Here is a 24,497-nt window from a genome sequence, read left to right as displayed (position 1 = left end):
TCAAAGTTCTGCTGGGGAAATGTTGGGGTGAAAATGCGTCAAAGCACTGGGGTTGAGGAGATGTCACAGTATGAGCTTCATGAAGCTAGTCTGTGTACTACACATCAGAAATTCAAACTGATCAGCAATCATCACTCATGCTGTTAAATTATTTGCCAAAAAGAACCTTCTGCAGAAGATTTTTTTTTTAAATAAATTGAATATCACTTAGGAAACTATGAAATAAAAAACCAAAAAAACCTCTCTTGTGTGAAAATTCCCACTGTTGTAATGTTGCATGGAGTGATGAGGAAGGACATCACATGTTCCACTTATACTTGTGTTCCTTCTGGGACTGCCAAGACTGTTTTGCAGTCTGACTCCTTTACTCGTGAGTACCTTTTTTTATGCTTTGTAGCAACTTGTGGGGAAAAAAAGGACCGTTTTTCCTTTCTCTAGCCTTCCTACCATCTTATTCCTAAGAAGAAACAATTTTCCTCAAACAGACTAGTAGTCTTCCTACCTTGACATTCCGCTCCCTGTAGTGATTGATGTAGGAAGACATCGTTCATTAGAAATCACTTTGCTAGCATCTGAAGGGAAGAACTTCTTCCTGACCTTAGACAGAGACTGCTTAGTGTCTTACCACATACTGTTTGAAATTTCTGCATGTTATCTGTTTTATGCAGTGGCAAATTTTGTTCTGCCTGTCTTTCTGTCAAGTATTCTGGGATTCTGATTGTGCTATATGATCCTGATTCCTCCTTCATCCTTAGAGTATTTCAGTAGTAAAACTGCATGAAAATAATACAGTATGAACTTCAAGATTCATCTCTGTTATCTTCCTTGGAAAACTCATGTTCTGCTTATGGCCTAAACAACTAATCTGTGCTCTTGATCTGAGGTTTGAACACAAGATGTTAAAACAGTGTTATTTCTAGGGTGCTGGAGGGCAGTAGGAGAATAGAGTTTAAGTCTGGCCACTAATGTTATATCTGCTATTGGTAGTTCCAAGTTCCATTTATTGTGTTTTAGACTTTAAGTGCTAGTGCCTCCCACTTTGATATTTATCAAGATGAAACTTTATACATAGAAGTAGGCTTCTTGTCACAGCTAAAGCAGGCAGGAAGTCGTACTGCTTGGGGGTGGACAGTAGGGTAATCTTCTAGATTAAAGACATTTCTGCATCATTCTGGTGCTAAATACTTACAGTTTAGCCAAATTCTGCTTTGTGTCTGTTACACAACATGCTACATAGTCTAGAAGATGAAAAATAGTGCTGCTTATGTCATGATACAAGATCATTGGGTCAACATCACTTTTGCTGTCATGATGATCTGATTGAAAGACCTTTTATGTTGCTCCCTTATTTGCATTCTCTTGCTTGGTTGGTTGGGGAGTTCATCTAAAAACTTGCCATCATCAAGATTCATTATTCAAAACTGAGAGACAGCTTTACCTTATCAATCTCTTGTCTGTGGAAAGTCAGAATTTCCTTTGGGATCAGCTCTGGACAATGCAGTTCTAAAATTTAGGACAGACTTGGACAGCAATGATGTAAGAGTCAATTTAGTGATGCCACAAATGAGGTGAACCTGCAAAAGGTCCTTTACTGTGAAGTTGTTGACATAGCGAAGTGTCAGAAGGTGTCTCTTGTAGACTTGTCTGTTCTCTTTCCTTTTTCTCTGAGTTTTTCATATGTAACAAAACACACAAGTTAAAACTCTCATAGCTTGCTTACTGCAAGAGAAATACAGGATAATATTTTTAAGAAACATTCCCTGCCAGGATATTTTTGGAGCAAAGAAATGATAAAATATATCAAATCAAGTGAATACCAAGAATTCAATTTTTCCCTTCAGAGCCAATCTGTGATGCTTTTGTCTTGACAAAAATTGATATTTTTATCCCTTTGATAATGAGATGCTCTGATTGCACTTCCTTTTAATATATTTTATTTCTTACAAGTCATTCCCTGAGGAAGACCTCAAGTCAGAGGCAGAGATAGATCTGTGCCTCTTAAAGGCACAACACATGTTTAAGAATAAACATTGCTTTATGCTTTAGGTGGCATTAGGTGGGTGTTAAATCTCTGTTCTGTATGGACAGTTTATGGGCAAAAAGCTCTTTACTATAGAATTTGTCTTTTGTAGAGCAGAACTGCTTGAAGGACTACACAGCAGATAAGTTATTTTCCTGTTAAATTGGGTTGTTATTCCCAGTGGTGAAAGAAACACTGACAGGTACTCTGTTTTCCATGCCCGTTTTAGGCCCCAGTGCAGGTCCTAAGTTGATCTTAGTCTGCTGTGCTCATGGAAAGACCAGGCAAAATATTGAGATCTTCACACAGCTTTTTGCCATTTCTTTCCTGCCTAGATTCCCAGAAGGAGATTTTTCCAGAAAAATAAGGGCTTCAGAACTGGATCCATCAAAATAAGTAGAGAAAACAAATGCCTGTTGGGTTATTTCTGTCCCCAGCTACTGCAAGATTGTGTATAGAATGGCTTCTTGTACTCTGGGCAATGTGGTTTTAATGTTAACTTCTACCTCTCCACAGGGGAGCCTCTTCAATATAACTCACTGATATTCAGCCTAAATGTTCCTTTGTGAAGTTTCTTCCCATTAACCCTGGCTTCACCCTAGTTTAGTCCTCTAAGCAATTCCTCTTGCTGCTGTGGCTGTTCTCAAAGCGATGGCAGTGGAAGGCATGGGGCATTACACTGGGGTAAAGGCTGTGTCTCTTGTAAGCAGGAGACACGGGTTGAGCCATTACTCGCAGTGTGAAAGCCATTTACTCCTGGAGTGTGCTCTGGGGGTGTCCCCTCTGCAAGCAATTCCTGCTGCAGACTGTCCATCTGCTGCCCTTCATTTCTGCAGAGAAGCTATTAATGCCGTCTGCAGAGCTGGGGACGTGGCCGGAGGGCAGCTCATGCCTCAGAATTCACAGCTCGGTGATGCTCTGCCCTCTAGGTGCAAAGTCAGCTTGATCCCTTTAGGGATCAGATACTCAGAGGTCTCTGGCTAGGGATGTAACTAGAAAGTGCAGAGTTGTTGCCTTTACAGTGTTGAAATGTGCCTTGCAAATGAGATGGATGGGCTATGAGTGAGTAGTGGATATATAGAATGAAATGTAAAAGTAAGGGGTGAAAATATTGCTGTTTTGGAGCTGAAGCCTTATTAAAGTCCTGTCTGTCCTATTTGGGCAAATTCTTTCTAAAGTATCATGTGTCACCAAAATCCCATTAAACTGTCACATAAATTATCTGAGTTTCCTTTTTCCATCACTGTGGATTACCCAGGGAGATATTTTTATGACAATGGAAGCTTTTTCAGTCTGCTCCTCCTGCCTGATTTCATTTCAGATGAAATCCTTCTCTCGCAAAAGAGTCTATGGATTTCATAGCTCTATGGACCTCTGCACTCTGCCTACAGTTATCCTGTAGGTCTCTGCTGCACTTATCTCCTGCCTGCACCTTCTTCTCGGCATGGGACAGTTTAGGGCAATGCTGCCGCTTGTCTAACCCACTGAATGAGAACACTGTACGGTCTGTTTTGCTCGATCTCTGCTCCAGTGTCTTCTAGTCTTCTGAGCATCCACTGACTGGTTCTTCCCATGGGCCAGTGTTTTTAATCTTTATTCAAAAAAACCACAAGATGAGTGTCATATATGTACCTAACTTGAAAATACTTCTTTTTTTCTACTTGCCAAGTCTCAGAGGTCTCGCATCTCTGCAAAGCAATCTACGTTTTTCCCATGCTGGCTGAAAAACATATGGATTGATGGTCAGGCCACGGCAGTACAAAATACTTGAGTATCTGAAATTGCCTGCTGCTGTAGAACAAATTAAGTCTGTAATGTGTGTGTTATAGAAGCAAGGAATGATGGATCCTTGCCTGCCTTTGAGAGATAATCTGGAGCTTCCTTCAGCTAGCTAGATAATCTGTTGGGAGGACTCTCGGAGCTGATCCTAGTGTTCGCTCCTCACCACTTTCAAAGGGTGTGTACGCAGAAGCTGAGAACCAGTAGACTTAAGGATAATAGAGGGGCTTTGGAAGATAATTACTAATGAAAGGAATCTGAGTCATTATATTACTACAATCTTAAAGTGGTAGGACTGTCTCTAACAGAGCATGTGAGACAGAATTTTCCATAAATATTTCTGATCTGTATGTGGGAAGAAACCTAAATGATGTCAAAACATCATGATGATGAAATATTTCTGATTAGTTGCTAATTAGTGGCTAATGTTTAATGTATTTTAAAGTGGCTAACATTAAGTAGTAAACAGACACCTTGCATCAAAGAGATCAAAGGAGATGGCTGAGGTGACCTGTGGGCTGGAACAGTAATTCCAGAGCACTAGAGGGGAATCTTGGACCGAATTTCTAAAGGGGTAGATAGAATGACCTATGTGGCTATAGACCTTGTGCTGACGTTGTTCTGGGCACTGCAGTGGAGTGGCTTAATGCAGGACCTAATGAATAAGGACCTAGCAGAAGGTAGCATGAATATGCAGGCACACCAGTGAAGGCAGTCAAGGCAATACAGGTTGGCTTAGCAGATGGACAGAAAGTTGCTTTTTTTTTTTTTTCCTAATGCAACCTAGTCCCAGTGGACAGTAAGAACAACTGATTGCTATCTCTTTTTATAGCAGCTTTTTGCAATTTAAAGGTTATATCCTCCTTCTCTGTTCATCTTTCCTTTCTAAGTTTAAAACCCATTTTTTCCAATTTGTCTTTGTAAGTAATGACTCCTGAACCTTTTATCATTCTTAATGACCTCTTCAGTTTCCATCAAATTCATTTTTATGGTGGCCAGCAATGGGCACAGGAGCAATGGTGGGAGATTTCAAGGTTGTGTAACTGTCCCCAGCCCCCGCTCACCAAGGCAAGCGGCTCCGGTGCCAGCACGATCCACGGCAGTACGCAGGGGGGTTTCCTGAACCAGGAACCTTAGGGGAATGGAGAGACCTGCCAGGAGCCAGCAGCTCCCACGACAGCATCCTAGAAGACCTGTGCAGGGCCAGGGGCAATGGTGACCAACCCACCCGCCCTGCTATAAAAGAAACCCTTGGGGAGCGCTGTGAACGTAGTGTGGCCCTTGGTGCAGGAAGGGCCCTGCCAGCTTGACCAGGGAAGCAATGATATCCACCCAGCAGAAGGTCAGGTCCTCTTTAAACTCTGTGCGCCCAGAGAGAGCACTGATGGGAGCACGCTGCCAGCCTGCACCCCAGGCTGTGCCCTGCTTTTACGCCGGTACGGGACGGCAGCAGTGAGCGTGCCCCAGGAGGTGTGCCCGGGTCAGGGAGCTCCTCTGCTCAGTGACAGAGCTCTGGGAGGAGGAGGTAAATGCAAGGTAGCTTGCTTGTCATTGGTCTGATAAGGTAGCTGCACTATAACAGCTGCATCATTTCAGTTTTGAAGCTTGGTGTTACCCAGGCAGCTCAGAGGGTGTGCAGAGTGAGATAGGATATGCCGGGGAATGTTGAGTTGGCATATTCAAAAATGGATCGTAATGCAGTGGTTGGAGATTTCAGCTAGATTAATTCAGGTGCACACACTTGAGATGATGTTAGTTATAAACTGAAACAATTTGCAAAGGGTTATAGTAGGTTTTCCATGGGTGCAAGTTCTGAAAATAAGATTTGGTTGTTCCTCAATCTTGCATAAGAGGTACACTTTGATTTGAACAGGAATTAGTTCACATGGGTTTCCTTTGGCTTCAGTTTTACAGAAGGTCATGCTAAATAATGGTGGTGGTTCCTGCTGCCTTCAGAGCTTGGGATTTTGGATTCTGCCCCAAAATGAACTTGACAAATTGCTTACCAATTTCCTGGAGTTAAAAACCAGCGGCAGTAGGATGGCAAGCTGCACCAAGGCTGGGTAGTCTGTTCCCATATTCAGCTCCCTGATCACCTCTGATTGAGGTGAATGAATTCATAAAACACACGCACAAAAGGAGGTTGCCAAGCAACTTGGAGCATGAAACTCCCCCACCAAGCTATGAAGGTAGAGAACAGGCAGCAGAGGCGATTTGTAATGTTCACTTCTTTGCTATAAGTAACAGTAATAATACATATAATATAGACCTATTTAAGAAAGGAATAGCTCATTGATAATTCTGGAAAACAACAGCTGGTCCTGCCAGACTGTGTATTTTGCCTCTGTCTTAAGACGTGTCTGCTTCTGGAGCACTTAGCCAAAAGCAGGGTCAGCAAGGAGACAGCAATGCTGGGCTGGGGGGGAGACGGGGAGGAAAGAATTATTCTATCTTAAGGCAAATGTGACAGACTGACAACTACTAGTGGAAAAGTTTTAGGAGGGGAGTAGAGCGTCTGACACAGATTCTGCCTCGGATCAGTCTCGTGTTTTCTGTGATCTCAGTATTTGATGCTTTTTGCAAATATACTTTAATATATTCATTGTACATCACACCATAGCCCGTCTTCTCTCTGGTTTTGTGTAACTATGCAGCCTTGGGCATATCAGATGTATCCAGGACAGGATGCAGCCGTGACATGCGTGGAAGAGCTACGTGATGGTGCTCCTGTTTTCCCATCATTTAACTCACAGAATACCCTGTAGTGGCCACAGGTAATTAAGTTGGAAGAGAGAGTTTAGCTTTCTTGGTTTCTGTCTGCTATGTCCTGTGGTAAACTTGAGCCTTTGATTTGTGTAATGCTCATGATAAAGTCATGCTGTATTTAGGTATAAGGGAAAAGAATAATTCTGTGTCTTAATGGCCCTGGGCTTGGTGTAAAGGGAAGAGAAGTATGCAGAAGCACAGCCAGAAAAATTCCAGTCAAGACCTGGATGTAGGTTGAATTTCTCGCATGCTGTGTACATAATTCCCTTTGACTCCTGATAAAATCCTAGCCCTGTGTTGTTTCAATGCCTGTCCCTTTACAAATGGCACAGCTCAGATCTCAGCTTGAAATAATTTAGAATATCAGCCCAGGTCAGGGCATTTGGAACTGCATTTCCTTTCCTTTCTGCCCTCCCCTTGATGAGGGACACTGCTGTGTTAATAGGGTTTTGTTCCTTCCTTTCAGGCTGCTCTTTCCCCAACTGATGTCACAATTAGTGACATCAAAGTCACCTCTTAGCGAACCTTAATGATGACATGACTGGAGGAGGATCCTTATAACAGGCAGGAGATTAAGCAGCAAGGTAGCGGTACTGGAAGAACAAAGCTCTTATTTTCATGCGTTTATCCACAGTCAAAATGAGTGAAGAGAAGGGGAGATGGGAAGTAGGTGATACATTAGTAGAATTATTACTCAAAGGTTTTTTGCTCAAAGTTTTGCAAGAGGAATCGGTCATGCTTTAATCTCTCACCTTGGGTATTGTTGGTGCCATGCTATATTCTGCGCATGTCAAAATGTAACACAGTGTAACGAGACGTGATCTGTTGGATAAGGCTTTATGTAGCATGAAAAGGTTCCTCTGCTTTCTCTTTTTATTATTTACATTCCCAGAGAAGGTTATGTGTCATGTGGGCTTTGCAGAGATAAAATGGCTAACCTGAGCTTTCTGGCAGCTTCCCCAGAACTTGGGGAGGGATCTGCCTAAGTGTTGGGCTGAGGATTTTGAAGACTTAAGCTTAGTTCTGGGCCTGGAAGGATGTATATGAGAGAACCTGTGATTGTGTGTCCTGATGATAGATATAGTGGGGCACAGGAGGTAGTACAAGGGCTCTGAAATAGCACAGAGAGAAGGGCAGCTGGGCACTACTGTAAACCAGTAAGCTATGCTGGGTAGTACTGAGGTGGTCTGGTTAGGACTGCAGTCAGGGGGGTGTTGGAAGTGAGGAGTGAAGTGAAGCAGCTGAACCGAGTGCAGAAATCCCACCTGGAGTCAAGTCAGCTGGAGTGCTGAGTATGGCCAGTGCTGCTGCCCACTGCTGTCATCAGCTCCATGTCTGTCACAGTTATCGCCATAACTCCAAGGCAGGTAGGTAACTGGATATGCTGTAAAGCACAGGATTGAGTGACTCCTGCCTGCCACAGAGTTAAATCTTTGTTTCCCAGGTGTTTCAAGGAAAGCAAGTTTTATGGCCGTGTCATCAGCTCTTTGCTCTATTTGCTGCTTCGTTAGTCTTCATGCTGGGCGCAGTCTGGGGGAGCGCAGCAGTAGGATACGGGATTCGGCTGCGATGGCTGCCGTGCAGGGAGCAGGCAGTTAACAAGCTCTGCGGTTTCCGTGCTGGTACATACCTTTGTTATGACTCTCTCCTGGGTGGGATGTCAGAGCTGCGGATGTGCTTGTCAGGAGGGGAGCTGTTAAAGGAAGCTTTAACTGGAATAGAGCGTTTTCCTTGGCTGGACCTACAGGCTATGGGCCCCTCCACTGTCGCCCGCAGGGAAACAATGTAGGTGACCTCTGTCTGGTATCCTCGTGCCCTCCTTTTCCCAGGCTTGAAGATCTGGAAACTCCAGAAGCTTTTCTGATATTGAATCTAAGTGAGACAAGCTTGACTTTGATCAGCCTCGAGAGAAAGAACAGAACTTGGGTCTCAGCTAGTCCCATACTATTTGCAATTAGCAGAATTATGGCAAACTTTTCCTGGGTTTCCAAGATGAGAAAACCCTTGCTTAGAGTTTCTTTTTTCTTATTTTGACTGAGGAAAGAACCCTCAATTAAGATGCTGTGCTCCATCCCAATATACAGAAGAGATAAGAGTTGTTAAAGCTGTATTCATCAATTGCAAAAGAGAACATGTTTTATTTTGCTTTGTGCTATTTACAGCTGTTGTCCATTAGGAGTCCTCAAGAGCCTCATTCTCAGCTACAACAGCACAGTCCCATAAGTTTAGCTCAGCGATGAGCCTGCAAAACAGCACTAAATCATGGTGATGGGAGAAAGAAGAAAATGTTTGGAAATGGCAAAATGCAGCTGACATCTTCATGAAAGCTAGTTTTTGCTTGTTGCTATTTTAAAGCATCACTGACTTAGCCTGTAATGCACAACTAGCTGGTGCAGAATAGAAATTGTGTACCCTGAATTTTGGGAAAAGAAAATCAGAAAGGCTAGTAGTTCTGCAGGAGGTAAAGGAATCTTTTGCAATCTGTAAGTGCTGGAGGCGCTTATGTATACACATTGATTTAAAATATACTAACCTCACAGTAAGGTAAGGTATGAGAATGATAAAAGACTTGCACATGGCTATTGAGGAACAGAGTTCCAGTTGTTTTACTGGACCAGAATATGATTGCTCTGTATGAGCTCTTTGAGCTGAGAGTGCAGTTTGCTCTTCTAGTGCCCACCAACACCTTAAGAGGAGAGTGTGGAAATGTGGAGGGGAGATTGTTTCCAAATCTGAGTGCATTCCTGAACGATGTAACTAAATTGTACTGCGGCGTACATATTGAGCAGAACTTACCAAATATACAGTTAAGGAGAAAAATCAGTGCTTGTTCCTTGTTTGACTGTGAAATGAGAAATTTCACCTGTATCCTCAGCTTGATGCAGCTTTTGCTTTGTCGGACAAACTGCTAAACAGTTCTTTAATAACTTCTATATTTTTCAGCATGGCATTCTACCTCCCTGTTTCACATTAATTAATGATTTGTAAAGCATCTGGAAACTGAAGGACAGCTTTGGGAGCTAAGGGCGAAGGCACCTAACTTGCTAATTCAGCATTTGTTTACAAGGACACTCAGCTGATGCCTTTGGTTTTGTTTTCTGTCCTGTCACCACTCCCAAGCCTGTCAGTTTGGGGTCCCTCAATTTACGCAAGGGAACAGAGCCCGAGCTCTGACGTTTCCTGATAGAGTGGGACAAACCTATCCTGGCACCGTTGTGATGCCCTGACAGATAACGGTTTCCACTGAAGTAAATCTGTCAGGTTGGCTCGTGAACACGACCTGAGATTGTGAATGCTCACAAAAGGATCATTTTAAGACAGATAATTGCTTTGTCCTTTCCCTTTATTTTCTGTGCCTGGCAGGTGTCTTGCTCTGCCTTCTCCTGTTTCCTTGGCCAATCCATGGAGTATGCTCAGCACAGATGGGATCTTCAAAGAATCTGCTGTCAAACTTGGTCTTTTCTGAGCATATGTATACTGAGAGTTTTTGGAGACTTATAACTAGACCAAATGTGGGTGCTTTTTCACAGGAACAGCAAATAACGTATCTCATAACAAGGAAACTTTCTTTCTTAAGTTGCAAGTCTACTTTGACACAGGTTCAGTAGAGTTAATCAATGAATTGTTTAGTAAAACTTTGATATTTATTTTTTTTAAAAAGCAGCTCCCCAGATCCTCTCCCCTACCCCAGATTCCCATAGTTTGTCTCCCATGCCAAATTTATTGCTAGAAAAGCTGAACTCTTCTAGTTACAACTTCTGTAAATAAACTTTGCAAATCTGAGTATGCTGCTGTATTATGTAAAACTGAAAACTGCTTTGTTTTGCAGGCAGTCGTCCTTATGTATTTCTAATGGCCCGTGTTCACCCCGGTGAAAGCAATGCCAGTTGGGTAATGAAGGGGACCCTGGAGTTCCTTGTGAGCAGTGATCCCATTGCTGATCTCCTGCGGAAATGTTTCATTTTCAAGATTATCCCCATGCTTAACCCTGATGGAGTCATCAATGGCAAGTGAGTTGACACGTACTTATTCTGGGGTTTTGCAGGGTTTGTCCACAGGCTTTTACCGCTGTGCACCTAGCAGATCTTGTCTTCAATGTTTTGGGTCAGGAGAATTCCCTTTGCCTCATGCTTTATTCATCCTGTTATCAATCCTGTATGGAAAATGTGAATCTGGGATACAGCCCAGTGTGCTGTCTTGCATTTGTCAGATGTATGTGAGTCTGTACTGTATATGGCCATAAGATCTGTCAGTTGTCTGGATGGAGTATTAGTGGTGCCAGAGAAACAGGCTCTTTCTTGATAAATGGAGGTCTATCTATTCTGTTAAAGCAGCAGGGCAGACTTTCCTGGCAAGACAGATATGCTTGGGATAACTGGCTTTAATTAATGCTTTGTATAGCCTGGTGGGGGGAAGATGAGTAAGGATCTATTAAATTTTCACATTTTCATGGAAATATTTCCATATAGTGAAGCTCCCTCTTTCTCCCGCCTTCTTTTCAATCTTCCCTCCCACATGTTTCCGAAGAGACACTGAATCTGAGCTTGGAAAATACTGATTCCCTTTTGCATTCTTTTGCCTTTATACCATCCCTGCCCACCCACACTAACTTGCTTCCCTCTCCCTGTACATGAGTGGAAAAAGCACAACTTTGTTAGCATGAAATAAATATTGCTATGTGGTCAGTGAAAGAGGAATTTCCCTTGAATGCTTGAAAAGTGCACTAAGGTAGGCTTGCACTTTGCTGGAAAAAATCTCTGGTGTCTCTGTGGACTGAGGAGCTTGTTCACTTTGGGTGTCTGTAGAGTAGCTGTAAGTTAATAACTGTCAGTCCTGTCTCTGATGCAGGGACAGGACATCATGATCACATCCCACTGGTAGCTGGTGAGATGTGCGTGTTAACCTGGCGATAAGGTCTTGCAGGTTTTGGTAGCAGCTGTGTCCTCTGGCTTGTTGCAGTAGAACATGCAACAAATCTCTCAGCTGAAAAATCGGCTTAGGCAAGCACTGAAACACACAGCAAAGCGTAGAGGAACAACTTTTCTTAAGCTATGTTCTCCCATCTTCTTTTGGGTCAGGCTGTGCAGAGCAAGTGCTGTAGAAATGGAAAAACAGTCCTGAGCAACAGCTGAGCTGAGCTTGGTTCTAAACTAATTCATTTCAGTTTGGGGTGAGGTGTTCAGCAAAGAGCAGCTTGGGCTTTTCTGACAGTCTCTAGTCTGTGACTAAGAACAGTCGTAGCTTTCGTGCTGCTACGTCCCCCAGGACTTGAGTGTATCGGTAGTCTGGGAGGACTGGTGAGAGTAGCCAGATGCTGCCCCAGAGTATTTGTAGCCTCTGCTGGCACCAAATGCTGCCTTGATCCTTCCAGACAACAGAAGCAAATCAGAAAGGCTGTGGCTTTTCCCCCCCCTTTTCTTTTTTTCCTTTCACTGCACTTAATTAAGTTGCTAGCAGATGGAGGACTGGAGGGAATGTCTGACCTTTTTTTCTCCAGCTGTCAGGAGTGAGCGTAGCAGAGAAGGGGCCCTCAGGAGAGGACGTGGCTCTCGGTGACACCTGGATGAAGTGCACTGCCTGAGCTTGTCTCACACAGGAAGGTGTTTTGCCTTCCCTGGTGCAGATGAGCTTAAACTGTAGTTAAATCTGGGCATGAGTTAGGAAGTTTGGTAAGCCTTGCGTGTGGGGTAGGAGCAGGGACTTGGCCATGGCTCCGTTACTGATTGTGAGGCCTGGGAACGGGAGAGAGCGCCATTCCTTTATGCTTTAATTTAAATACTTTTCTCTTGTGGCCCAGATACTTTTCTTCTTTCTTCCTATATAATTTTTAGTAGACTTGGGTCCTCCTACACTGAAAGAAACGCTTTTGTTCTGGGCCTCAGGTTTACCGGTGGTCTGCTGGAGATAACCATGCACATTGGCAAAGGCAAATATCTCTCAGGCCCTTAACGTCTATATTGCAGGTGCAGATTTATTTTGGCTACTTAATGTTCCTCCTTGCCCAGATTTAAATGCTCTGGTAAACTCTGTTATCTTTCAAGTCAATGTTAAGAGGGAAACTGTTTTCTGAGGAAGCTGGTCTGTAGCCCATCATTGACCATAGTACATGTAAGAAGATACTTGCTAAATATTTTTGTATATCTTTAAACCCACTTTACAACCCATTTCATGAAGCAACTTGTTTGCCTTGGGATTCACAATCCCTTTTGTGGAAGTCCCACCAGGCATCCCCGAACAGACTGTTGGAGTGCCTGGCGTTCCCTCTGCCAGCATCCCGACCTGCTGTTCTTTCCTAGCTTTATACAACATGCTGTGCTCTCACGACCTCCCCCCTGTGAGGACTGGACATACTGAATGCATCAAATCTGCTTCTGGCCAACAAGTATCTTGGGTCAGCGCTGGACACTGGGAATACTTACATGTGGTAGCCAGCGCTCTTATCTTTCATGGTGAAACAAGGATTTCTTCTGTTTCGGTGCCTCTGTTGCTTTCATCTTGGTATTTCAGTATCTTTATTTAAGAAAGAGTTGGATTTTTTTCTACTGGTGGTTCTTTGAATCTCCTTACTCTCCCTCCTCCCCAGCCCTGTGTGCTGGGGTGTGCATAACACTTCCCTGCCTGTCGGAGACGAATGCCAGTGCGTGGTTACAAAGGGTTTCTTCCAGCAGCCCGGCTGGCTCCCTACCACAGGTGCAGCTCAAGGGAAGAGTGCTCATCCCGGCAGGGTACCGCACGGTCACGCTTTGGGAGCCTCGCGCAGCAACACGACCATCAGGGCCTTGGTATTTGCTTTGCTTAACGTGATCTGAAAGTTACATGTGGAGAATGTTCCCCTAGCGTGGATAGGACTGCAGTAATGCGATTACGCTCCGGCTGCGTGTGGCTGAGCTGGGAAGCAGCTCTTCACGCTCCCTTTCACTTCAGTCAGTGCTCTGAGAATCCGCTCCTCTCTCAGCAACGGAGACACGTGCAGCCTTATCACTGGTGTTAAGTGAACGTGGTGGTGATGTGAGCGTGCGTGTACGAGCGGGGTTGTCATCACATAAAAATACAGATCGCTGCCAAATGCTGCAGCAAATTTGACTTTGTTCAGGCCAGAGAGAATTGGTGAGTGGCTGGCTGCGTGTGGCTGTTCTGCTCCATCCTGAACAGCACTCAGGTGGAGGGTTTGTCAAATAATATTCAGCTGATCTGATAATGGCTATATATTTTAATTTAAATAATAGACATCTCTTTTCATAAAGTTCATCTTACACTTTCTGCCAGACACTGGCTTTTGACCACTGATGCTGCTTCATATAGACCTGCGGTCTGACATGATACGGTTATTTGCATGTTTTAATTTTTTTTGTTATAAATTACAAGGAAAAAAAAGTCTTAATCTTCAAGACTGGTAGTGTAAGTCACTCTGAAGGGGCAGCCATATACTTAACAGAAAGTATCCTTGCAGCCCGACTTTATTTTGCACAAGTTGTTCTGTGAGAATCCAAAATAATAAGTGTTGTTTTTGTTTTAGGGCTCACTTACCTTCACCATGCCTCTAGCCTCTTTCTAAACTAAATCATAGTAAAATGGGAAAGTTTTAAAAGGAATTAATATCTATTAAGTGTTGGAGAATCTATGAAGAAGAGTATCATTTTCATTAGGAAAGTGATATAAAATGCAGCGGGTGAGCGAGACAGCTGTACTTTTTTTCCTGTCTCTGCTACCGATGGACTATGAGACCTTGGTCATTGCCCCTTGCTTTTGGCCGAGTTTTCTTCCTTAGAGAATGAGATAATGACATACCAAAAATCTTTGAGCAGTTTGAAATGAAGACTGAAATATGCATATTGGGAGCATTTTGTCTTCCATCTAGATCTTCTACTGTTTTAACTATTAAACTTGTTTTTGACTTGTAGAATGTGGAAAATACTGTTCTCGGAAAACACTAGATTTATGAGGAATGGTGCAGAGTAGCCTCTGGTGAAACTTTTGGATTGCTTTAAAAAACATGTTCATCTGTTCAAGTGAAATCTTTGTACTGCAAAACTTAGATCAATTATAGTCACAGTTGTGTAAAATCCAGAAAAGAGAGTTCAGTAAGGGAACCTCTAAAAAACCTAACTATAGCAGCACAAAAATAAGCTGGTTTTATAAAGAAACAGAACACTGATTGCTGTCCGCACACTGTTCCACATAAACTCATTATCACAATTTGAGCATCGAGCTGTGCGTGTGCTCACGCGTGCCGGTGCAGTGATGTGCTCTCATGGTGTCTGGTGTGCGCGCCTGCCATGCGTCCTCCTCTCAGCAGCATCTGCTCAGACCTGTGTTGCACCTACGCACACTTGGTGCTCCCAGGCGTGTGCTTGCAGTCACAACGTGGTAGCCAACGTTTTGTGGTTTTTGGCTGGACTTCTCCAGACACTGCAGCTCTAAATAAATATTGCTATTTATTATACCTAAATTTAGGGTTATTAATTATATCAGTATAACCTAATTTATATCACCAAACCCAGCAGTAATAAATGATGCAAATGCTAACACTCAATGCTTGCCAACTGTGCCTGTTTGATGAGGGTCCCCCCCCCCCCCCCCCCCCCCCCCCCCAGTTCCCAGTAGTATTAAATTAAAAATTATCAACCTTGCAAGACCATTGATCAAGCAAGGAGTGGAAGCTTCTGGGGAAGTGATTTTGTTTTTAAAAATACTTCACATGCAGACTGTTCATGGAATATCTATGTATCTTGTGTATTCAGAAATTCTTTTCTCCCTGACAGATCCCTAACTGGCCAATATCATAGTTGTCTGAGTTCACGTCTCACTCCTGTGTTGCTACCTTCTTCCTCTTCCTTTACTTCTTTAATGTTTCCTCTTTCTTCTCTCTGCCCTTTTCTCACTCTCCCCTCCTTCCTGTTGACTCAAAGAAGCTTTTCAATGAAAAGAACTTGATGCATTTAATAAATAAATTGAACCAATCAGTGGTGATGAGAGCTGGTGAATCTTTTTTTGGTAGAGGAAGATGAATTTTTTGGATTCTGCATGATTTCTTCAAAGCCATGGGGTAACCATAGTAGCAGTTAGGAAGAGGAAATCCTGATTTGCATTTTGGATTATAGCCATGGACTATTCTTTATCTGGTTTAAAAACACCCTGTTCCCTGCTGCACCTGCCCTTCCACAACACAGGCTGAGTAAGTGTTTCCGCTGCCCAAAGGTAAGGTAGGTGAGGTGCTGGGTTTCTTGTCTCTCCATTGATATTCACTCCCACTTTATTTAGGCTGTTTATTCCATCCTGTTTTACTTACGGGCCTTTTCATTACCTCCTCAAATCCAGCAGAGAAAAGCTTTACCTCTTTGACAACTGGAAATGTCTGCTAAAAATCTCTTCTAGAACTGATTTCCTCTATGCACTCTTAAAGTAACAAAGGAAAAAATGAGTGTGTGCTCCCACTTACTCTTTGGAACCTGTTCCTTTGTTTTTTGAAGGACACTCTTAAAACAAGCAGAAGCACGTTTGTCTCTACACCCAAAACACGCTATTTGTATATATGGCTTTTTTTCTCTCCTGTATTAATGCTTACTCTCCTGCATTGAGACATGGTGTTCTCCAGACAGTAAGAGGCAGAACTGATCAGGGACAGGGAAAAAAGCTAATGGCCAGTCTAAGGGAGTCAGTTTATGATCCAGAACTGCATCCTCAAGGATTAAATCTTAAGGTGATGTCACACAAAGCTGTACAACTGCAGACATCCCTCCTTTCCTCCCCCTCCTTCTCTTTATTGCTTCTCTGTGGTCAGAGGATTGAAGAGGAGTTTAATTCTCAGAATCTAGCCTTGCATAATTAAATTGGTGCCATGCACTCTGCGAACACACTCCAAAGGCTCTCTCCAGACTAGCTAATCTATGATGTGTGTGTTTCTCTAAGGATAGCGCAGAGATCTGGGAAGGCTGGGAAGGAGTGTTTTCAAACTGTCATAAATTAATGCAGTGGGAGAGTTTGTCTCTAGGAGAGAGAGGTACTACAGGATTAGCGTGCTGCTGTTCTTCAGCAGATGCTGTATGAATCTGTCCCCTGCTTTGTCTTCAGAAGCCCTGCATCTAAACTAGCACCACCATGCCAAAAGTAGTTGGGTAGGTGCATGTGGAAGTCAAGGTATACTTGGCTAAAAGAGCATTCTGTAAAAGATTCAACCCTTACTTATAATGGCTGTGCTCAGAGTTGCACATTGTAAGGTGGCATATTTGCACTCACTGATGCTTTCCTCAAGACCTGAGGGGATGTAAATGCTAGCTATGGAACCACCTGTACTAACTTGGTGCGTGGCTCTGGGAAGTGCATGTGAACTCTTGGATGACTTTCCCCAAGCAGAGAAGCAGCTTTCTCAGCTGTTTGCAGCCTTGGTGCCTCAGGTTTTGCTTCTGTTGCCCTCCACTAAGAGGGCAGCGATCCTGCTGTGGTGGTGAAGCAGAGCTGGTGAATGAGAGCTGCTGCTTGGCAGCTTGGTCTTTTCCGCATCAGGCCAGCATGAAAGTTTTGGGTGCCCGTCTGCCACCTTTAGTTTTTTTTTTTTTAATGAAATGAGTGGAGACCACCTCTTCAAGGCAAGCAGCCTTGTTGCTCTTGACAATCTTCCAAGACCTCCCTTAGCAGAGGTCTCTGGATTTGGGAGCTTAGTGTAGCAAATGTGGCTAGAGTGTGCACAGCATGAGGTAAAATATGGGCTGCAGTATGCCTCTCCTCTCTGCAAGCTGTTCCTCGGTGGGGTCTGGCCCTCCACCATGCACTTCTCCGAGTAACTCTCTGTGCTCTGGGAGGTGCCCCAATTTCAGCCAAGGTGTTTTGCCCTGTGCTGATGTGACAGCCCATCCTTGCTCTCCTTCTGTGATAAACATTTGTCTGCAGACGGCTGCACCCCAGGACTCTCCCTTCTGACAGCGCTTCCAATGCAGTATTGTTTATTCCTTCCTTTATCAGCCGGAGCTGCTGGGCCTCCTGAGTTATTAGCTCTATTCACTCATTGTCAGTGTTTCCTCCTTCGTAAATATGCCCCCATACGTCTCTGCTCCGGAGGAATACGCTTTCTCTTCTATTTACTACTATTCCCAGGCCCCCAACTCCTCATTGCTCTCTCCACCCAGTGGCCCAATAACAGCCAAGGAGATAAATAAGCTACATAACTCTTCCCAGCTATTATTTTTTGTTGTTGTTGTTGTTGCCCTGCATGGTAATATATATAATAACAAGGAAACAAATCTTATTACTAAAGTAATTACAATAAATAAAAAGCCGAGAGGGGAGATGAAGGAAGGGTCTGTCGGGGGAGTGATTGCAGCAGGATTTTTTAAAATTTAATTTACTCGAGATGTTCTCTGCCACTTTGTTGATACCCTGCTGAGGGGGGCTGTGACTAATTATCAGCCAGCTGTTGTTCTAACACCCTCACCTAATTTATTGTGTGGCTGAGCCTCTAAAACAGGAGCCTGTTTGATATCATTGTCTATGGTACTCAGCGCCAGCCTTGTGTCAGTTGTTGGCTTTTTTGCTTGGTGCTTTTGTTTCTCAGAAGCTGAATAGCTGAAATTTTGGGTGTTTTGCTGTCATTCCTTTTATCTTCCAGTATATCCCATGTGCTTTCTGCAGTTTGGGCCAGAGAGTACGCTCAATCTATTGCATTTTAACTGCTTGTCCCGATGTCCAGCCTAATAACAGACCAACGCAACTGCTAATTTTTGACAAATTGCCCAGACAACTGCACCATGCTCTCTGTGCCCTGGTAGAGAACAAAAAAGACCCAGCGGTAGAAAGTCTGGCATGAACAAGGTCTGGGGTTTGTTAAACTCTAAAGTCTGGGACCTTGTTCTCCTGCTTGCAGGTTTCTTATGAAAGTGCCGTATTGTTGCTTGCTAATAGAATGGAGATTACAGTACTGTCTGTCTTCTAAATGGCCATGAAAACGAATTAGTTAATGGCCAGATTAAGAACTGGAAGGATCTAATGCATTGTCCCTTGTTTCATTAGTCTTCCAGCTGCCAACTGCAAAAGCATGTGCTGTCTTTGTAAAGCTCTGAAACAGTAAAGGTACCCCATGAGTTGAGTGCATCTCCCTTAGCTCTTTCGTTTATGCTGACGATGCAAGGTCACCTGGGAGTTTCACTACAAAAATCACTTGAAGTGGGCTCAGTGACGTTACTGTCTTGGACTACTAAACGCTTCAGCTTTTAGCCTTGGAAATTTTTTCATTTTAGATCGGTATTACCTTGTAATTTCAAGTTAGCATAAATATTAGATATGAACATGATATTTCACAGGCTCGGAAAGGAATCATTTTGTTCTGCACTTGTGCCTGTTTTCCTGACTGACGATGGGAGTTCATAATCAGATGTGTGCACTCCTTTGAAGACGTTTCCAGGAGCCAGGAGACTGGTGTACAAAGCTAGCTTTTAGTAAAGTTAATGAGATGATTGAATTATATTATTATTATTGTTAGCTTGATTGTGTATCATTATCCCTTTTGTTTGTTGTTATGCTTATTTTGAGTCCCCTTTGTGGTATATTATTCCCATAATAATTGTGCCTGTGCTCTGTATAGAGACGGGCAAGGAGCAGCTGGTTCCTTGTTAGGAACTGATGCATTAGTGGCACAGCCTATGCATTAGGATTGGTGAGAATGAAAAAGATGCTGAGGTGTTGGCTCTCACAGTGCCTGATTCATCTTCTCAGTCCTGGCCACATGATGCGTTTCATGGAGGTGTGAGCTTTGTAGTCACAGCTCTCCTTCAGTATTACATCCTGAGATAGGGAAAGTATTCTGCTGCAGTAACTTCTACAACCACCTGATGAAGCTTTGTGATACCTCAGTATCATCAATGCAGAAATTGAAGAATTGTATTAGAAATCAGGAGTCTCTTTATACCTTCTTGGAATTTGCAGAAGGTATCTGCAAACCTTGACCTACCTGGCTGCATTGGTAAACCTACACTGAGAACTACTGTCATTACTGCTGACCTTGGATTTTACTTCTTACCTGATTGTGGTAGGCATCAAATACTGATATGAAGGTTGAATATTTTGGAGATGAGTAAAGCGCCTGTTTTGGTCACCCATCTCGAGATCAAGTCTGCTTATCCAAGTTAATGCTTATTGGAAGCTACAGATTCAGAGTTGGAGTTGTTATTCATAGGATTGGAAAAGAGAAGTCCACAAAATGAAATTGTAAAAACTTCACTTTTATAGATGCAGTGAAGAATGTCCAATACTTTACTGCAATATCCACACTACCTGGAAAGCTGAAATTGCCTGGGAATGAAGGTTATTGTCTCTTGTAATATACCTTCATATATTACACTATGTAATAAATCAGGCAGTATTTCTTTTGCCCTGAAAACTGGACATCCCTGGAGTTCCAAGTGACATTTCATGTTTTATATGACCATTCAGTCTCTTTTAAGTATTAAAACACATCATTTTTTTGTGAAATATGCACAGAAATGCTTTTTTAAAGCCTATGAATAAAACCCCCCTGAAGTTTAGTTATGCAAGTATAAAGCTGCTTTTACATGAGTTTGTTTTTAAAAAAATCTGTGTTGGATTAGCTCTGTGTTTTTGTTAATGCTGTTTTTAACATTTTTATTTATTTCCCCTCCTTTTTCTTTGGAATCTGTTATTCAAATGTAACAATAAAAGCTGGCAAAGTACTGTGATAGGAGAGGAAATATATAATGGCTTTGGGTTGGAGAAACGGACGGGCAATTGAAAATGGTGTTTGTAGAAATGGGACAAAGAGGCTTATCCACAAAAATAAGCTTCATTTGAAAGCTTATGTTTTCAAAATTGCTTGTGCAAAAATGCACCTACAGAAGACCAGCTGAAGTTGAATTGTTCACCTGTGCACATGGTTCATATGATTGCACATGCAATTGGGGTAATTACATGGGCAAATTTTGCTCCGGTGATTTCAGCAAATTGCCACCCTAATTTATAAATCCAGCTGAATGTCCCATAGAAGCATCAAGAAAATGAAAACCAGAAAATTGAGTCAATGTTGGAATGACAAAGAGGGAGAAATCAAAACCTGTTCTGCAACCTAACAAGCAGCACTGCTGGGAGTCAGAAAAAAAGTGCAGCACAGTTTTAATGCTGAAAAGCAGCTCTGAGTCTTGAAGGGGTAGAAAAAGCAAAGAGCTTTTGAGGACACATAGCCCAGGTAATAACAAGGTGTGAGTACAAGGATTCTTTCCCTGTACATCCAATGACAACATTTCTAGTAGTAGAGTTTCTTTCTCTGTCTTCCATGTTTCCCTTTTTTCTTCCAAAATGTTCCTAAGCTCAGCTTTTTGAAGGAGAAGGAAGTACCAGTTCTCCAGGGGACACTTGTTCTGACTGAGCACTGCCTAAAGCAGAAATTTGATTCCCAGTTCTAGCTCTGGACCATGGTGTTTTCTACCAGCAGTAACAGTGATAACGCTAATGAAAACTTACTTCTTGAGGAACGTTTCCTGTATTCGTTGTCTGTTAGCTAACCAAAGGTCATTAACATAAAAACAAAAGGCAAAGATTAAAAAAGTGACGATTTTTCTGTCTTCCCCATAATGGTTATGGCACAAAGAGGATGTAAAGCAGAGCAGCTGAACACTTATAAACTATTTTAATACCATTTAGAAATGAGAAGAAGCAGGGGAAGAGGCTTCTGTAGCAGTGTAGTTTATTGCACTAATCAGTCACTTCTACAGAGCACTACCATGGCTTTAAATCCTTGCTTCAGTGACAGGAAAAAAATTGGTGGTCTCTCATCCAAATCTCTAATAGATTTTTTGGTCTGTATTGTAGAAATCTCTAGTACCACGTTTGAGCTAGCAGTGAATTCTATGCCTGAGTGGATATAATGTTAGGCAAGGCAGGTCTGGATTATACCTGTGTAGCAGAGCAGTAACACAAGGTCTGAAAGTGAAGTGTAGAAGGAACTATGGGAGATTGACTAAGCTACATTTTACTTGGATATTTTTAGGTGACAAGAATAATATCTTTGGGGTTAGGCTGAGATCTCTGGAAAGGCAGCTGACACTTTGTGGGTTGAACTGTCTGCATGGAATTGCCAAACCTATTGCTGGTTTATCTGTCTAGATCTATCTATGCTACAAATGCACATAAAGGTTGAATGTGGAAACCCCAAGAGCGAAGAGGCAGTTGGAGAATAGTTGGTTTTCCCCCTCCAGAACATGCGTGTTACACAAAAAGAGTTTGCTCTGGAAGAACCTCATGTTTGGTGAATATGTTGTCTGGTCTTGTACATGTGCTAGTTTTCAAGTGGAGAAGAGCTAAATGTTTTAAGTCAGTAATTTCTGTCTCTTTCCCTGATGTGCAGGTGAGGGCACCCTTGAACTGTGTAACTTCTTTATCTATCTTTAGACAGATTTGAACAGTATGTAATCCCAGCCAGCACGCAGTCTGTTTAAAATCAAATACTGTCCATATCAATGGCTTTGAGCTTTCAGACTCATAACACTAATACAGCTGGGAATGCAAATAAAAAGGAGAACATTAAGAAAAAGCCTCTGTTGCTGTAAACAGCAGAAACAATTCAGGTATATCTTTCCTTTAAACAATTTCTTACCAAAGCAAAAGCCCATCTTAGGGCTGTTATTTATAATGAGCTGGCTTTGCCAGTGGTCATACCTCTCCTTTTTTTAACTGGTAAGTATTGGTTCTGATTGTGTGTACTGATGACAACAATTTCTTTGTTGTACCTTTTGTCCCAAAGGGTCTTGAAGTGCCATAACAAACTACCTACTTTACTTTCGGGCATTGATTACTGTACCACCTTTGGACTGGTGCAAAGCAGCTCTTTTGTAACCCCTGAGCCCGTTGCCTCAGAGCTGGGAGTTGCTGGTTTTAAGCCATTGGGCGGAAGTTGTGGCACTACGTGTGCAGCAGATGTTGCAAACTACAGAGTGACTTCAAAAGAAATCACTTAGGCGCAATAAAACCCCTTCTGTTTTGGGGGTTTTTTTTTCTTCTTTAAGTGTTTTATTAATCTTTGAGAAACACGTGGCAGCTCTGAAACCATAGTATTACCTGCACAGTCTCAAATGGGATGGTTGGTCCCTAAAGAGTGTATATTCAGCAAGCACTAATTCTCCACAAACTACATGTGGTGCATGTATGATTCTGTCACTGCTAATTCTTGCTTAAACCTGATGTGAGCCTAAATAAGGAATTTGCTTTGAGGTTTGCCAAAAACTCTGTGGTCCAAATGATACAGTATTCTATGTGTGTAAATGCATATACAATCACGGTAATAGAACCCGTTTTGATCCAGATTGTCAAGATTGAAAGGATGCAGTTGTGCTTGAAAAATACATATGTATTTGCATGCGCAATTACTCAAGTTGGGGTTTAGGCACTAAAGTGGCCATTTGTGCTCTCATTTTTGATTATTATATTCATCCTGCGGGAATGGATTTGTGCAAATTAGGCACACAAATATGCATATGTTTTGTTGTGTGCTATCCTGAAAACGTGTTGTCTTACTTGGACGTAAACTTGGATTGATTTATCTTCCCCACCCCCCTTTGAAATTTCTATTCTAATCTGAGGAATGTGAACTGTGGTGGCTGAACAGCAGTTCTTCAGCAGCATGTTTTCCTTTTCCAAATGGCTAACTCTCGTAATTGTTTCTGTAATGTAAGCTAATATTTCCAGCTAACAGTTATTTAGGGTACTGTCATGGCAAGCCATAATTCACCCCCGTTGCCTAGTGGTCCAAATAATGACCAAGGCTTGCCCCTAGCTGAATTATCGTTCTCTTGCTTCTTACTTTCCCTTCATACACATAAACAAGTCTGTCTTTATGCCAAACCGAAATGCAAAGGAAAGCAGAAGCAATATTGTTGATTCAGAGCTCCGTCCTGGCAGCTTCAGGGAGAGAACTGCTGATAGGGGTGTGAAGGCCTTTGAAGGGCTTCTTAGCATCTTGGTCCATAGGCTTCTGGGAGGCTCACCAGGCTCTATTCTATCACGTTGTTAATATCTTTACATAGAGCATCTACTGCAAGTACTTAACAAAGAGGATGAAGAGATCCAGTCTGACTTGGGACTGGAAGAGTACTTGGGCTGGTACTAAGCTGCTGTGCAAAGACCTTGAGTACACTGAAATTTGACCAAAATTGGGAACCTTTGAGTCAGCAGACTTATGACTCAGCTTATGGAAATAACACTTGTAAAGAAGATTGTGTTTCTTCTTCTGTGATTCTTCTTTCAGAGCAGACATCAGGAAAGGACAGTAGCAATGCGAATGCTGCAGATGTATGAAGTCTTGTCAGTAAACCTTTGCGGAAGAAATTAATTTTTTAGATGCTTTGTGTTAATAATCCTATTACGGGCTAGCATAATGAAGGTTTATTGATTAGTTTTCAAGCTGTAATTTGCCTGTGATTCTTTTGAAAGAAAACGATATTTTTATGAAATGGAAATATACAAAGACTGCGTGATAATGACCTAATGAAGTGGCAAACCATATTTTTTTTTAAATCATTCATTGTGATCCAAAATGGCATCTTAATTCTTGGAACTTAACATCATTCACGTTGGGGGAGTCTGCAAATCATTCAAAGTAATATGGAAGTTTGTCTAACCTAGGAAATGCTAACGAGTACAAAATGCATCTATGAAATGGTTCGTATAAGTTTGAGCCTTAATTGAGCTATGCTCAATCATGGGTGCTTCAAGAACACTTGGACTAAAAAGAGCTTGTCCTGGGCTCATCTGGAGAGTCACAGATGCCCAGGTGGTGCTGGGGGTGCTCTGCAGAGACTGAGGGCTCTGAACAGGGCAGGATGAGGTTTGTAAGAGCAAGCTGGGAAAGGGGGTCTGACCCTGTTGCATGAATGTTTTGGAGACTAGAAGTGTGGGTGAGAGTCATGGCCTTGGCTACTTCACACTGGAGGGGGGG

The 24,497-nt window shown here is 42.6% G+C and overlaps 1 protein-coding gene across 1 annotated transcript in view; it reads left to right on the top strand.

The window, feature by feature from the left end:
* AGBL1 (AGBL carboxypeptidase 1) overlaps positions 1-24,497 on the top strand; it is a 269,330-nt gene that overhangs the window by 85,686 nt on the left and 159,147 nt on the right. The window contains exon 17 of the mRNA XM_075764872.1: positions 10,399-10,575. Coding sequence (XP_075620987.1) covers positions 10,399-10,575 — 177 coding nt within the window. The remainder of the gene's footprint in view (positions 1-10,398; positions 10,576-24,497) is intronic.

This window comes from Balearica regulorum, chromosome 12 (assembly GCF_011004875.1).
Source record: "Balearica regulorum gibbericeps isolate bBalReg1 chromosome 12, bBalReg1.pri, whole genome shotgun sequence".
Lineage (NCBI taxonomy): Eukaryota > Metazoa > Chordata > Aves > Gruiformes > Gruidae > Balearica > Balearica regulorum.
This window is presented reverse-complemented; position numbering and strand designations above follow the sequence as displayed.